At 48.0% G+C, this 13,497-nt stretch overlaps 1 protein-coding gene across 1 annotated transcript in view; it reads right to left on the bottom strand.

Annotated features, from left to right (window-relative positions):
- Fat2 (FAT atypical cadherin 2) overlaps window positions 1–13,497 on the bottom strand; it is a 92,222-nt gene that overhangs the window by 31,012 nt on the left and 47,713 nt on the right. The window contains exons 7-10 of the mRNA XM_004666597.2: window positions 12,532–12,671; window positions 10,517–10,798; window positions 8,173–8,383; window positions 2,016–6,074 (exon numbers count right to left, since the gene is read on the bottom strand). Coding sequence (XP_004666654.2) covers window positions 2,016–6,074; window positions 8,173–8,383; window positions 10,517–10,798; window positions 12,532–12,671 — 4,692 coding nt within the window. The remainder of the gene's footprint in view (window positions 1–2,015; window positions 6,075–8,172; window positions 8,384–10,516; window positions 10,799–12,531; window positions 12,672–13,497) is intronic.

The raw sequence follows: 13,497 nt of genomic DNA, 5'->3' as shown, positions 1-13,497 counted from the left end.
CCACCCAAGACTCAGCTCTTCCAAGAGTTGATTATATATCGGCATGTATTATTCTCCTAGTCTGAGAACTTACAACTTGTATTTTCAAGTGTCTTGTGCCACTGGATCTAAGATGCCTACAGCCCTGACTCTGGCCTCCGGGCTCTTGGTTGGAACCTCAGACTCTCTGATGCTTCCTCCCTTCAACAGCTGAACTAGCCGAGGGGCCGCACTCCTGGGCACAGGATGACATGCGCTGGGACAGGGAGGAAAGGGTGCCCGGAGTGGTGGCTGGATTTGGAATCACCATGGAAACACAGTTCTGCTTAGATCTGTGAGAATGTTCCTGAAGTGGGAAGATGCACTCTGAAGGAACTGGGACCTCAGGCTGGATAGAACGGGCAGAGCATGCTGAGCGCCAACATTCACCATGTTTTGCCTGCTGACTGTGGGCACAACGTGGCCAGATGCCTCACGCTCCTGCAGCCGTGGAGATGCCTGCCACGCTGCGCTCCTCACCACGAGGGACCAGATCCCTTCCTAAACTGCGAGCTCAAACAGGTTGCTCTTTAAAGAGACTACCTGGAAAGAAGGGACTCAGTGACAGGGGTGAGTGAAGGGAGAAAGAAAGAAAGAAAGGGTGGTGGGAGGGGATTATGACTGTGGTAAATTGTCCATAGGTTATGGACAAAACAAAAACAATGAACAAAATTCTAAAAGTAAGCTGTTCTTTAAGTTGCTGGGTTTATTTATTTACTTATTTATTTTGGCATCCTAGGCTGGCCTTAAACTAGTTTTATAGATGAGGATGACTTTGAACTTCTGATCTAATTGTGACTAACCCTTGAGGGCTGGGATTAGAGATGTGCACCCTCACTCCTGTTTTATGGGATGTTAGGTATGGAACCTAGGGTTTTTTTTTGTTTGTTTGTTTTGTTTTGTTTTGTTTTTTGCATGTTAGGCAAGCACTCTACCAAATGAGCTAAATTCCAAGCATGTAAATTACTCTTTTCAGGTATCACCTCACAGTAATGGAAAAGTAACTATACTCTGAGAAGAGAGACCCTCTCTTGGCCATGGTTCCACCTTTGCATACAGAGTGGGCAAGTCCATTCTACAACATGCATTTACTAAGAAAAGCAGCTTGTAGGATATAGTTTGAATCCCAGTGCTGACAAATTCAGAGTAGGGCCTTAGTTCGGCTTTTCCCCTGCCTGGGCTTTGGTTTTCCCAGGCGTGCAAATAGAAGACTGGACTGGATTCCTGACTGAGGAAATGCTGCTGTTGCTCCAATACTGTGGCCGACCGAGAAACGTTTTCTATCACATACAACTTGCCCTGGGCAGGATGCTATTCCATACAGAGTCAACCTGTCAGACTCCTCACAAGTGCATGCAACAGCTGAGGATCCCACAAGAAGGTAGACGGTGACAGTAGGTACGGCATGATCCTTTGATCCTATGCACTACACCTAGAATGACAAGATGCCCTCTTTGCAAAGTTCACATTGATTTATAGGTCTTCCTCCTTTAGGTGGGGCCACGTCCCTGTGAAGTATAGATCAACAGGCATGCCAAGTCTCTACCTGGAGCCACTGGATTCTTAGGGAGCGAGTGATTTGCTAAAAAGTGAGCCAGAACTTACATCCATGACTTATAGCGCCCCTTCTTCCACTTTTTAAATGTGTGTGTATGTGCATGTTTGTGTGTGTACAGAGGTGTGTGTGTGTGTGTGTGTGTGTGTGTGTGTGTGTACAGGCCAGAGGAAAACCTCAAATATTGTTCCTCTATTTTTTGCTGAGACAGGGTCTCTCATTGGCTTGGAGATCACCAATCGGCTTAGACTAGCTGGCCAGTGGTCCCAGGTATCCACCTGTCTCTGCCTCCCCACTGCAGAGGTCACCATGCCCAATATTTTTATATGGGTTCTGGGGCTCAAACTTAGGTCACCACAAGCACTTTACTAACTGGACTAGCTCCCCAGTCCCTGGGCTTTTTTCTAAATCCAGTGCTTCCAATCCATGAGAGCAGCCTTACCTGTGATGTAGCAGGTGACCTGCCTATTCTGCTCAGCAACGTCAGCATCCAGGGTCTTCAGGGTGGCCACCAGTTCCCCAGGCTCACCATTCTCCACCACAGAGCCTCTGTAGTCTTCTGAAGCAAATCGAGGGGCATTATCATTCTCATCGGTGATGGAGACCTCAACCAAGGCCTGAGAAGATAGCTGTATGGTTTGTCCATGGTCATAGGCCACCACATAGAAACGATAGGTCTGGTGGGTCTCACAGTCAAGTTCCTGGAGCGTGGTGATCCAGCCACTCTCACTGTCGATCGCAAAGAGCTCCTGGATATTGCTACCGGGTTCCATGGACAGCCTGTAACTCACCTGCCCATCACTCCCTGTGTCCTGGTCATTGGCAGTCACCTGGATGACTGTGGTCCCCCCTGGCATGTTCTCAGTGAGGAAAGCCTTATATGGGTCAGCCTCAAATACAGGCCTGTTGTCATTGATGTCTTCCACTTGGATGTTGACAGACACCAAGGACACCAAGTCAGTGTCTTCATGGGGGCAGTGAGCCATCAGGTCAATCTGGTACCATTTGGTGGACTCGTGGTCCATGGTCTTTCTTACCTTCAGGACCCCTGTGTCTTGATCCAAGGAGAAGACACCGTCCCTGTTGCTCTCTGGTGTGGTGCCCTCAACCAGACTATAGATGACTGGGTCTTGGGCTGCCACTGCCTTCACAGAGCCAATTTCAGACCCTTCTGGAAGGTCTTCGGATACAGAGAAGGTGTACAGAGGCTCAGAAAACTTGGGCAAGGGTACCTCATTAGGAACCACCTGCAGTCGTACAGGCACCAGAGAGTCCCAGTGAGGAGGACCCCCGTCCTGGGCTTTAATGTTGAAGGCAACTGCCCTGTTTTCCAGTCCCACCAGGCTCTCCTTTACCTTGACCACTCCAGTGGTCGGGTTGACCTCAATGATCTCTTCAGCCAGGTCCTCTGATGAGTCCACTGAATAGGTGACATCTGCATTCTGACCTTCGTCCGCATCGTAAGCCAGCACCTGGATGACAGGGGAGTCTTTGCTGACATTCGACGGGATGGACACGGTGTACCCAGACGCTTTGAACTGCGGGGCATTGTCGTTTTCATCTGTGAGGATGATCTTCACGGTGCAGAAGGCGACTTTCCCCCCTCCATCCCTTGCCATGACCTTAATAGCAATGACTCTTTCTGTTGAATTTTCCCGATCCAGTTTCTGAAGAGTGGTGATCTGACCCCTGGGGTTTATGGAGAACTTTTCACCTGCCAGCTTGTTGATGATGGTATAATCCACCGTGCCGTAGGGACCACTGTCCTTGTCTATGGCTAGCAACTCGATCACCTTTGTCCCTGCCTTCGCGTTCTCTGCCAATTCAGCCTCGTAAATGTGCTGCTGGAACTCAGGGCTATACTTGTTGGCATTTGTAGTGTTGATATACACAGGCACAGTGGTGCGGAAGACCCCATCAGATGCCCCTACCCTTAGGTTGTACGAAGAGTCTAGCTGCTTTTTGCAAAGATTGAACATAGAAATGATTCCCGATGAGCTGTTGATGGAGAAATGCCGGTCCTGGTTGCCAGAAAGAATCAGGTATTCCAGGCGAGACGTATCGCCAACGTCGGGGTCAAGAGCTTGGACTTTAAGCACCAGGTGTCCACAGGTTGCTAGCTCACTGACCTTGGCTTCATACTGAGGTTCTCTGAACTCTGGGGGATTATCATTAATGTCCGAAACGTTAACAACCACAAGGGTCTCACCAGTCAGTGGGGGATCTCCTCTATCCATGGCCCTGACCTTCACATGGAAGTGTTGTTGGGCTTCGTAATCCAGCTCTTGGACTGTGAACATCTCCCCTGTGCTCCCATTGATCTGGAAGAATTTGGAAATGTTTGAGCCATCCTCCACAATCTGATAGGAGACGTCACAGTTCTGCCCTGAGTCTTGGTCTGAAGCCAACAGTTGGATCACAGGGGTCCGAGCAGGCAAGCCCTCTGGGACCGTTGTGGTGTATACCAACTGAGAAAACGTAGGGGGGTTATCGTTAATGTCCACCACCACGACTTCCACGGTGGCTTCAGAAGACGACCCCAGAGCCGTGTCTGTGGCCCTCACCGTGAACACATGTTTGCTCTTGGACTCATAGTCCAACGGGCCTGTCACTGTGAGGACGCCAGTCTTAAAGTCCGTGGTGAACAGCATCAAAGGTTCTTCCTCCACAATGTTGTAGATGAGCCTCAGTCCCTCGGGACTGCGGGCCTGAGTGTGGAGAATCGGGGTGTAGAGTGTGATATTTTCAGGTACTCTGACTTTGTAGTAAGGACTCTGAAACAATGGGTTGGACTTATTTCTGACGGTGACAAGCACCTCTTCCTCAGTCTGGAGGGTTGGGGTCCCTCCATCCTTAGCAATGACTTTAAGGCGATACTTATTTAAAGCTTGATAATCAAAGGGTTTCTTGAGTGTTATATCTCCAACATAGGGGTCAATTCGGAAATAGGCATAATCTTCTGCAAAGGCATATGTGACTGTCCCATTGGTCCCCAAGTCCTTGTCAGTGGCGGACACCTGAAAGAGGACGTCCCCCGGCTCAGTGCCATCTTGAATGACCGTGTGATATGGCAAATGCTTAAACTCCGGAGGGCTGTCATTGACATCCTCCACAGAGACCCTCACCAGAGCCTGGGCCACCCGCTGAGGGACCCGGTTGTCCCTCACTTCCACTGCCACCTCGTGAACAGGCTGCTGCTCCCGGTCAAGTGCCACTCCTGTGGTTTGCAGCACACCTGCTGACCTGACCATGTGGAAGAAGTCAGTGCCGTTGAGGAGGAAGTAGGACAGGGTGTCATTCAGACGGTTGCCCTGGACACCAAGGATTGCCAGTGTCTCGCTATGATGCACGTTCTCCCTCACCCTTGCCTGGTAGACCTCTTGATCAAACTGTAAGCTTTCATCGAGGACTTGGGTCAGAGAAATTTTGACCAGCGCGGTGTCTTGATATAGGCCATCAGAAGCTCTGACGGTGAGCTTCCGAGAGGGTCCCAGGATGGCAGGATTCAGCACAGATATGCGGCCGGTGGAGGGGTGGATGGCGACAGCATCGTCAGCATTGCCCATCTTGATGCTGTAGGTGACTTCCGAATCCTCGTCATGGGCCCGAACCACCAGGAGCTCCATGCCTGGGTGGACATGCCCCACAATGGCTACTTCATAGATCTGATCTGAGAACCTGGGAGGAGAGTCATTCACATCCCGGACATGGACAATGACCTTGGCAGGCCTGGGTGCAAATAAGATGGGGTTCCCTTGGTCATGGACGTAGACACTGAACTGGAAAGAGGGCGTGGTCTCATAGTCCACCTCTGAGACAATGGTTAGCGTCCCCATGCTGGGGTCAATTTTGAAAAACTTTAAAGCTTCAGGCTCCAAAATTTTATAGACCAACAAGGAATTCTCCTCCCTGTCCCTGTCAGAGGCACGGATCACAAAGGGGTTGTTGTCCCCATCCAGGATCATGCTGTACAATGGGGCTGCTTCACTAATGTGGCCCAAAAAGGCTGACTTTAAGAACATGGGAGCATTGTCATTTGCATCAATTATATAAATGAGCACCATGACATCCGTGAAGGCACCGGCCATGTTGCTGCCTCGGATTTTCAGCTGGTATGATGAGATTTTCTCATGGTCTAAGTTCTTCTGGGTGGAGATGAGGCCGGAGTACGAGTTCATAAAGAACACTCCATCCTTGTTCCCCTCTCTTAGCTCATAGGTAACATCAGACGCACTTGTGGCAGAGATGAGCAGGATCGGGGAGCCAACGGGAATAGATTCGGGGATCTCTATGAAGTATTCATCTTTCGAAAAGATGGGGGCACTGCTGTCTGAGGGGTGGACATGAATGATCACCATAGCCAGGTCATGCCTCTGTGGGAAGCCTTGATCTTCTGCCTTCACGGTCAGTGTGTGTCTCGTGTGATGGACTCGGTCGAGTTTCTGTGCTACACTGATGATGCCGAGGAGGTCATCGATGTTGAAGAAACCTTCACTGTTCCCTAAAACAGAAGATACGATGCACTGAAGTATAGCATGTCCTCAAGAGATACCAATAAAGAGGCCACTGTACCAAACCAGGACAGGGTACGATCAGTGACCTGTCCAACTTGGACTTCAGATGGTATTGTAGATATAGCAGACACATGCTGTGTCATTCCAAACATGCTAACCTAGCAGGTGCTTTTTAATGCAAGTTTTGGTGACCACAAAATTTCTGGGACACAGCTTAAGCCACAAGCCCAGATTGTCATCAGTAAATCTTTGAAGTCAAGACAGATTTGTACTTTGCTAGGTTTGATCACCCCCAGAAGCACAGGTCTCACATGTAGGGCAGTGACCCTGGTCATCATTCTCACACCTCTATCACATCATGTACATTTTAGGATTGCAGTGGCAAGGCAAACTACTGATCCTTGGCACAGAGCTTGCATCTCTCCACTCTTGTGTCTTTCCCCAAGGGCCTGACTAGGTGGAACAGGCTCCATGAGGAAACACCAGACTTAGGTGGTCCTGTGAATGAAAGCTAAGTTAGCCAGGTGTAGTGGCCCATGCCTCTAACCTTAGCACTTGAGAAGTAGACATAGGAGGATCAGAAGCTCACCCTCAACCACACAGTGAGTTCCAGGCTAGCCTAGGACACATGTGACCTTGTCTTTTGTTTTGTTTTGTTTTGTTTCTCGAGGTAGGGTCTCACTTTAGCCCAGGCTGACCTGGAATTCTCTATGTAGTCTCAGGGTGCCCTCGAACTCATGGTGATCCTTCTACCTTTGCTTTCCGAGTGCTGGGATTAAAGGTGTGGGCCACCACGCCTGGCAGACCTTGTCTTTTTTTTTTTTTTTAAGTAGCTAAGCCAATTAGTTAAATATAGTTTTAACTGTTTCTTATTCTGCTGAGAGGAAAAAGTCAGGATACAAACATGTATTTATCATAATTTTGGCGCTACCAGAGGATGCTCAGGAAAGATGGGATAAAATTATACTAGGTTGTTATCTCTGGATGACGGTACTTAAGGCTGCACATTTTCTCCTCCTCCTCCTTTTCCTTCTTCTCCTCCTTCTTTTTAAAGGTAGAGTCTCATTCTAGCCCAGGCTGGCCTTGAACTCACTCTGTAGTATAGGGTGACCTTGAACTCACAGTGATCCTCCTACCTCAGCCTCCTGGGTGCTGCTGGGATTAAAGGCGTGAGCCATCATACCCAGCTTATATTCCTTATATATTTGTTATCTTATATTTCAGAATGAACATGAGTGACTTGTATAATTGGAAGGTATTTTAAAATTAATCATCTACAAAATAAAACTACTAACTTCATCATAGGGTCACCAATAACATTAAATGAGATAAAAGATGCGATTATACTTCATGGATGAAAAAATAAGTGACAGATGTATTGCCATTTATATACTTCCTCAGGACAAACAGAGCTCTGTCAGATAGATGCAGCCAGTGAACACTGCTCTGTGAGGCAGACAGCAAGCTATGTCTGTGGATATCCTTGCACAGAGTCTAGCTCTGAGAAATTCTACCATGAAGGATATTAATTATTGTAGAGTGTCATGAATTATGTATTCTGGTCATCACAAATGACTACTAATAATTCACTGGATACTGGGTATTGTTGCTTTTGTCACAGTAACTACTTGTGATTGTTATGTCAATGATGGTGATAGCTCCTAACATTTGTATTCACGATGTGCAACTTGTATATGTTTTCTCTTTGAATCCTTACAACTAGAAAATAAGAGTTACTCCTAAAATTCTGTCACACACATAATAAAGTATTTACGTGGAATTATTACACTGTAACATACTGCATGGGCTCTGTAAGCGTCTTTTCTGTGTAGAGCCACTGGTGGGTTTTGTCATATTACATGCCAATTCTCCTATAACTCAAATAGTCCCTTGGCTATTGTTATTGCCATCTTTGGAAATGCATTAACTCAGGTCATTATAGCTCAATAGAACATTCTAGAACTGTCATCTACCAAAGCATAGAGAGCTTGTTACTTGATGGATGTACACATATGTGCCTCTAATAGGCTCCTTTATTCCCAAAGCCCCTGCCCCGCCCCTTGACTTCGTGGCCAGACCACGCACCTTTCAGGAGAGAGTAGCGCACCTCAGCATTGGCTCCCCGGTCAGCATCCGCAGCTCGGACCTGCAGCAGCTCTGTGCCAGGGGCAATGGTGTTGGGAACACTTGTTTCGTAATGGGCCTGAGTGAAGCGGGGTGGGTGGAGGTTTCCATCTTCCACACGAACAGTCACCCACACGAAGTTCCTCTTGATGGGCATCTCTTGGTCTCGGACCTGTGGGTGCCAGGGGTTAACAGGGTGAGCAGAAAATGGGGAAGGGGAAGGGTAATAGTGTGGGATGACTCAGCAGGTAAGAACATCTGCTGCGCCAGCATGTGGAACTGAGCTCCATCCCCAGCACCCACATGAAAAGCCAGGCATGGCCATGCACACCTATAACTCCACCACTAAGGGTAAAAGAGTCAGGAGGATCACTGGGCTTCTCTGGTCTGCCAGTCTAACCAAAAAGAATAGGGGGAGCAGGTTCAGTAAGATACTCTGTCCCAAGGAACAAGGCAGGAGAATGATAGATGAAGACCAGTGTTCTCCTCCTCTGACATCCACATGTGTGCCATGGGACACCCAAACATTTACACACATGTGCACACACCATAGACATACCACATACATGCCAAAAGATGGAATGGGAAGAGTCATGGTCAGGTTAAAGTCAATGAAATAGATACCAATAAAAACTACCAACTTACCCCCCCCAAAAAACTCTACCTAATCTCTCTGAATTTCTTTAAACCAGGCTCCTGTCTATGCTCTTTTTTCTTCTTATATAAAATCCTCAACTACTGATGCTTTGTCTTAGCTACTTTAATGAGAGATTGCACTTTAGGAGCAAGGCAGAAATAAGACGAGAAGCAGTATTTTTCAGTCATTTTCAAAGATTACTAATTCTTCAAGATGTTGACATTTTAACAAGCCCTATGGTCAAGTACATTTAAGAGCACTAAATGGCTGGGCACACCTTTAAAACCAGCACTTGGGAGGCAGAGGCAGGAGGAACACCCTGAGACTTCATGGTGAGTTCCAGGTCAGCCTGGGCTAGTGTGAAACCCTACCTCAAAAAAACAAACAAAAAGCAGTGACGTTGAACAGTTTTCTTTGCTGCAGATCTTCTCAAAGGCTTCGATATGATTATTAACGTACCCAGAGAGTGCCAAATTAGCACATAGGAACCTGACCTCCGAGGCAAGCCCAGCTTCTGATTCTGACTGGGCTTTGTCATAGATATTTCTGTGACAGTAAGCAAATCTCTCTTCCTCGGTGGGTCTCAAGTACAGAGAAGAGAAATGGGTGGGGTCAGCATTAGGGCAAGTAAGGCATGAAGGTTGCAAAAGTTAAGGAGCCTTCGTATGGCATTGATGGCATAGTGGTGCACATATATTCCTTGCAAAATTTAAGGTGCTTGTCCCTTCCAAGGTCTTCCCAAGGCAGGCACACTGGGCTGGGGGATAGATCGGCAGGTACAGTGCACGGAGCCCTGTATCCCATCCCCAGCACCCACATAACAGCCAAGTGTGGTGGCGTGGGCTTGTAATCCCAGCATTGGGGAAGCAGAGACAGAAGGATCCTTGGGGCTCACATCAAAAAAATAATGTCGAAGGACGAGGGAGATGGCTCAGTGGTTAAATGCATTTGCTTGCAAAGCCTGCCAGCAAAGGTTCGATTCCCCTGCACCCATGTCCAGTCAGCTGCACAAAGTGGTGCATGCATCTGGAGTTTGTTTGCAGTGGTCAGAGATGTTGGCATGTTATTTCTCTCTCTGCTCACAAATAAATAAAAATATTTTTAAAAAAATTAAAGTGGAAAGAAACTTGGAAAGAGAATAACATTGACCTTTGGCCTCCATATGTGTGCATGTGCACACATGCATACACGTGCACCCACCCACACACGATGTGCACACATGCACACCTCACACACCTTTGCATGCAAAATGACAAGAGAAAACCACACAGCACATGTCTCAGATAGTGAGCCCTCCGCTCAGGCTTGCTTGTCCGTCCCTAGACGTGGCTGTAGGTAGGAGAGTCTCGGGGTCCCTCCAGTACGTGAGTCCATTTCGTAGCCATGAACTCACAGTGGGGAAGTATGCATGCCAGCTATTTGGGATGGCACAGAGAAAGCTGACATTGGCAGGCGTTCCCTTGCCAGCTGTCCTGCCTACGTCTTCTTCGGTCCACACACCCCTCCGGGAAGGCCCCTCAGCCAGCCGTAAAAACATGGCAACTCTACCCCAGGCGTTACTGTTACAGACATCGACACACCTCACTCCTCAGGGACCAGAACACCTCTTGGCACATCCACCCCTGCATGCAAGCCCATCCCCAACCTACCCCCACCCTGCATACTCACCATGACCGTCAGCGTGTGCTCGGAAGGCCCTGAGCCCAGGTCCAGCTTCCCCACTGTTACCAGGACACCACTGCTCGGGTCCAGCTGGAAGAGATCTGCACTCCCAGGGTCTTGGCTGCCATGGATGGTATAGATGAGGCCCTTGCCCTTGTCCTGATCTGTAGCCTGGACTCGGAGGAGCTCCACCCCAGGCAGTGTGTCCTGAGGGACACTGACCTCATAGTGAGCCTCCAAGAACTGAGGTCGATGATGGTTGATGTTGGCAATCATGTAGACATAGACCTATGGAAGCCCGAGAGTAAGGGTTAGACCGTGAGCCATGTGGACTCCACCGTCCCATCCATGCCAGCACAGAGTGTGGCACGAGCCTGCCACTCTACTAAGTAACATTAGCTGAATGCATGACAAGTGTTCACCATCACAGGGCTTCCAGTTACCATCCTATCTAGAGGTTTTCTTTCTCTCTCTCTCTCTCTTTCTTTCTTTTCTTCTGCATGTGTACGTGTGTGTGAGAATGTGTGTATCTGTGAGGGGTGTGTGTGCATGTGGAGGCACACATGTGTGTACATGCCTGTGGAGGCCAGAGGTAGACACTGGGTATCTTCCTCAATCACTCTCCACTTTGTTTTGTGCAGAAGGATCTCTCCCTACACCCATAGCTCACCAGTTCAGCTAGACTAGCTGGCCAGCAAGCCCTGGCTGTCCTCCTTTTCCATCTCCCCACTTGTGGCATTTCAGCTGCATGCTTGTACACGGGGCTGGGATCCAGCTCACACCCTTGTGCCAGCATAGCAAGTACTTCACCCAATGAACCATCTCATCTCTCCAGCCCCATGTCTAGTAGTTTTCAAAAGCCAAAGTTTTAACCTGGGCATCGTAGTACGCATCTGTAATCCTGACACTCAGGAGGCTGAAACAGGAGGGCTAGGGCTTCAAAGCTAGCTTAGGCTAGCAACTGAGACCCTATCTCAACAATAAAAAAAAAAACCCTAAAAAATTACTAAGAGAGAGAGAAAGGGAGGGGGAGAGAGTGTGTGAGTATGGGCGCGCCAGGGCCTTCAGCACTGTAAACAAACTCCAGATGCATGAGCCGCTTTGTGTGTCTGGCTTTATGTGGGTTCTGGGGAATCAAACCTGGGTTGTTAGGCTTTGCAGGCAAGCACCTTAACCACTTAGCCATCTCTCCAGCCCCCAAAATATAAACCATTTTATTGAAAGGCCATTTCTTCAAGTGATATATTGTGTAAAATCTCAATATATGATGTGTCTTTGTTCTACACGGCCAGAGTAGAACCTGAAGGCATCATGGCCTCATATCCACAATAGACCCTATGGCATCCTGTTCTCAATTAAAATGTTTATTTGGGGCTGGAGAGATGGTTTAGAGGTTAAGGAGATTACCTGTGAAGCCTAAGGACCCAGGTTTGATTCTCCAGGATGCACAGAAGCCAGATGAGCAAGATGGCATATGTGTCTGGAGTTCATTTGCAGTGGCTGGGAGCCCTGGTGCCCACATTCTTTTTCTCTTTCTTTCTTTCTTTTTTTTTTTTTTTTGAGGTAGGGTCTCACTCTGGTCCAGGCTGACCTGGAATTAACTCTGTAGTCTCAGGGTGGCCTTGAACTCACGGTGATCCTCCTACCTCTGCCTCCCGAGTGCTGGGATTAAAGGCGTGCGCCACCACGCCCGGCTTCTTTTTCTCTTTCTATATGCCTCTTCCTCTGTCTCTCATAAATAAATAAATAAATAAATAAATAAATAAATAAATAAATAAAATACTTTAAAATATGTTTATCTGGACAAATCATCTCATTATGCAAAGATTCAGAGTGGGACAAATGATTCCTCCATGATCATGGAAATAGAGTGTGGTGGAAGCCTGGAGCATGGAACTCTGATCCCAAATTCAGTATTCTTTGAGGTACTCCACACCCCAGAAAACCTTCATTAGCTTCATTCCATCCAAGGACATCTCCCATCTCCTCTTGAGCCAGGGTTGCCAAATGAGTCCTCTTACCTGGGTGGTAATAGTGTGGAACCCATCTGTCACCTCCACAGTCAAGTTGTAGCTTGACTTTCTCCTCATATCAAGAGGTCTGGCGATGATGATGCCGCCTGTAGTCCTCTCGATGTCAAAGTCCATGTCCTTGTCCCCACCTGGAGAGGGGAAAGAGCACACACAGCTTCAGAGACGTGGGCAGCTGGAGTCCAACCTCAACTTGGCCACAGACGTAGAGCACATGGTAGGTGGCGACCTTGGCTAACCTGGCTGGCAGGGCTATGGGTGTTTAAGGAAGAAGCTGAAACAGAGATTCTAAAACTGTGTAGGAATGGCAGCTGTCTGGTGATGGGCAGGAATTTATCTTCTTGGCATATGTTTGTCTCCTGTCAAATTATTATCAAATGATGACCGAGAAAAAGCAAGTGTGTCAGGGCTAAAGACTCCTGTGGGGTTGGGCACAGTGTGCATGCCTTTAAACCCAGCACTTGGGAGGCAGAAGCAGGAGGATCACTGTGAGTTTTAGGCCAGCCTGAGAATACATAGTGAATCCCAGGTCAGCCTGGGCTACAGAAAAACCTTACCTTGAAAAACAAAACAAAACAAGACTCCTGTGGGAAGACCAAAGTTTGCCATAATTATGGTTTGATATGTAATGTCCCCCACAGCCTCATGAGTTGAATGCCTGGTCCACATACGGTGGCGCTATTTTGAGAGGTGTAAAAACTTAAGAGGTGGGAGCATCCTTGGAGAAAGTGGGGACAGATCCTTCATGGATTTCCTGACCACTTCCTGTCTTGCTCTCTACTTCTTGGTTGGTCATAAAGTGAACAGTTCTCTACCACATATTCCTGTGACCATGATGTTCTGCCCAAGTTCATGGACCCAAGCTACCATGGACAGGAAGCCTCTGAAACTTTGAGACAAAATAAATCCTTCCTCCTTTAAGCTGTTTCTGTCTTGGATGTGTCACAGTACCACAAA

This window comes from Jaculus jaculus, chromosome 6 (genome assembly GCF_020740685.1).
Source record: "Jaculus jaculus isolate mJacJac1 chromosome 6, mJacJac1.mat.Y.cur, whole genome shotgun sequence".
Classification (NCBI taxonomy): domain Eukaryota; kingdom Metazoa; phylum Chordata; class Mammalia; order Rodentia; family Dipodidae; genus Jaculus; species Jaculus jaculus.
The sequence above is the reverse complement of the archived record's forward strand: the minus strand, read 5'-3'. Positions and strand labels throughout refer to the sequence as shown.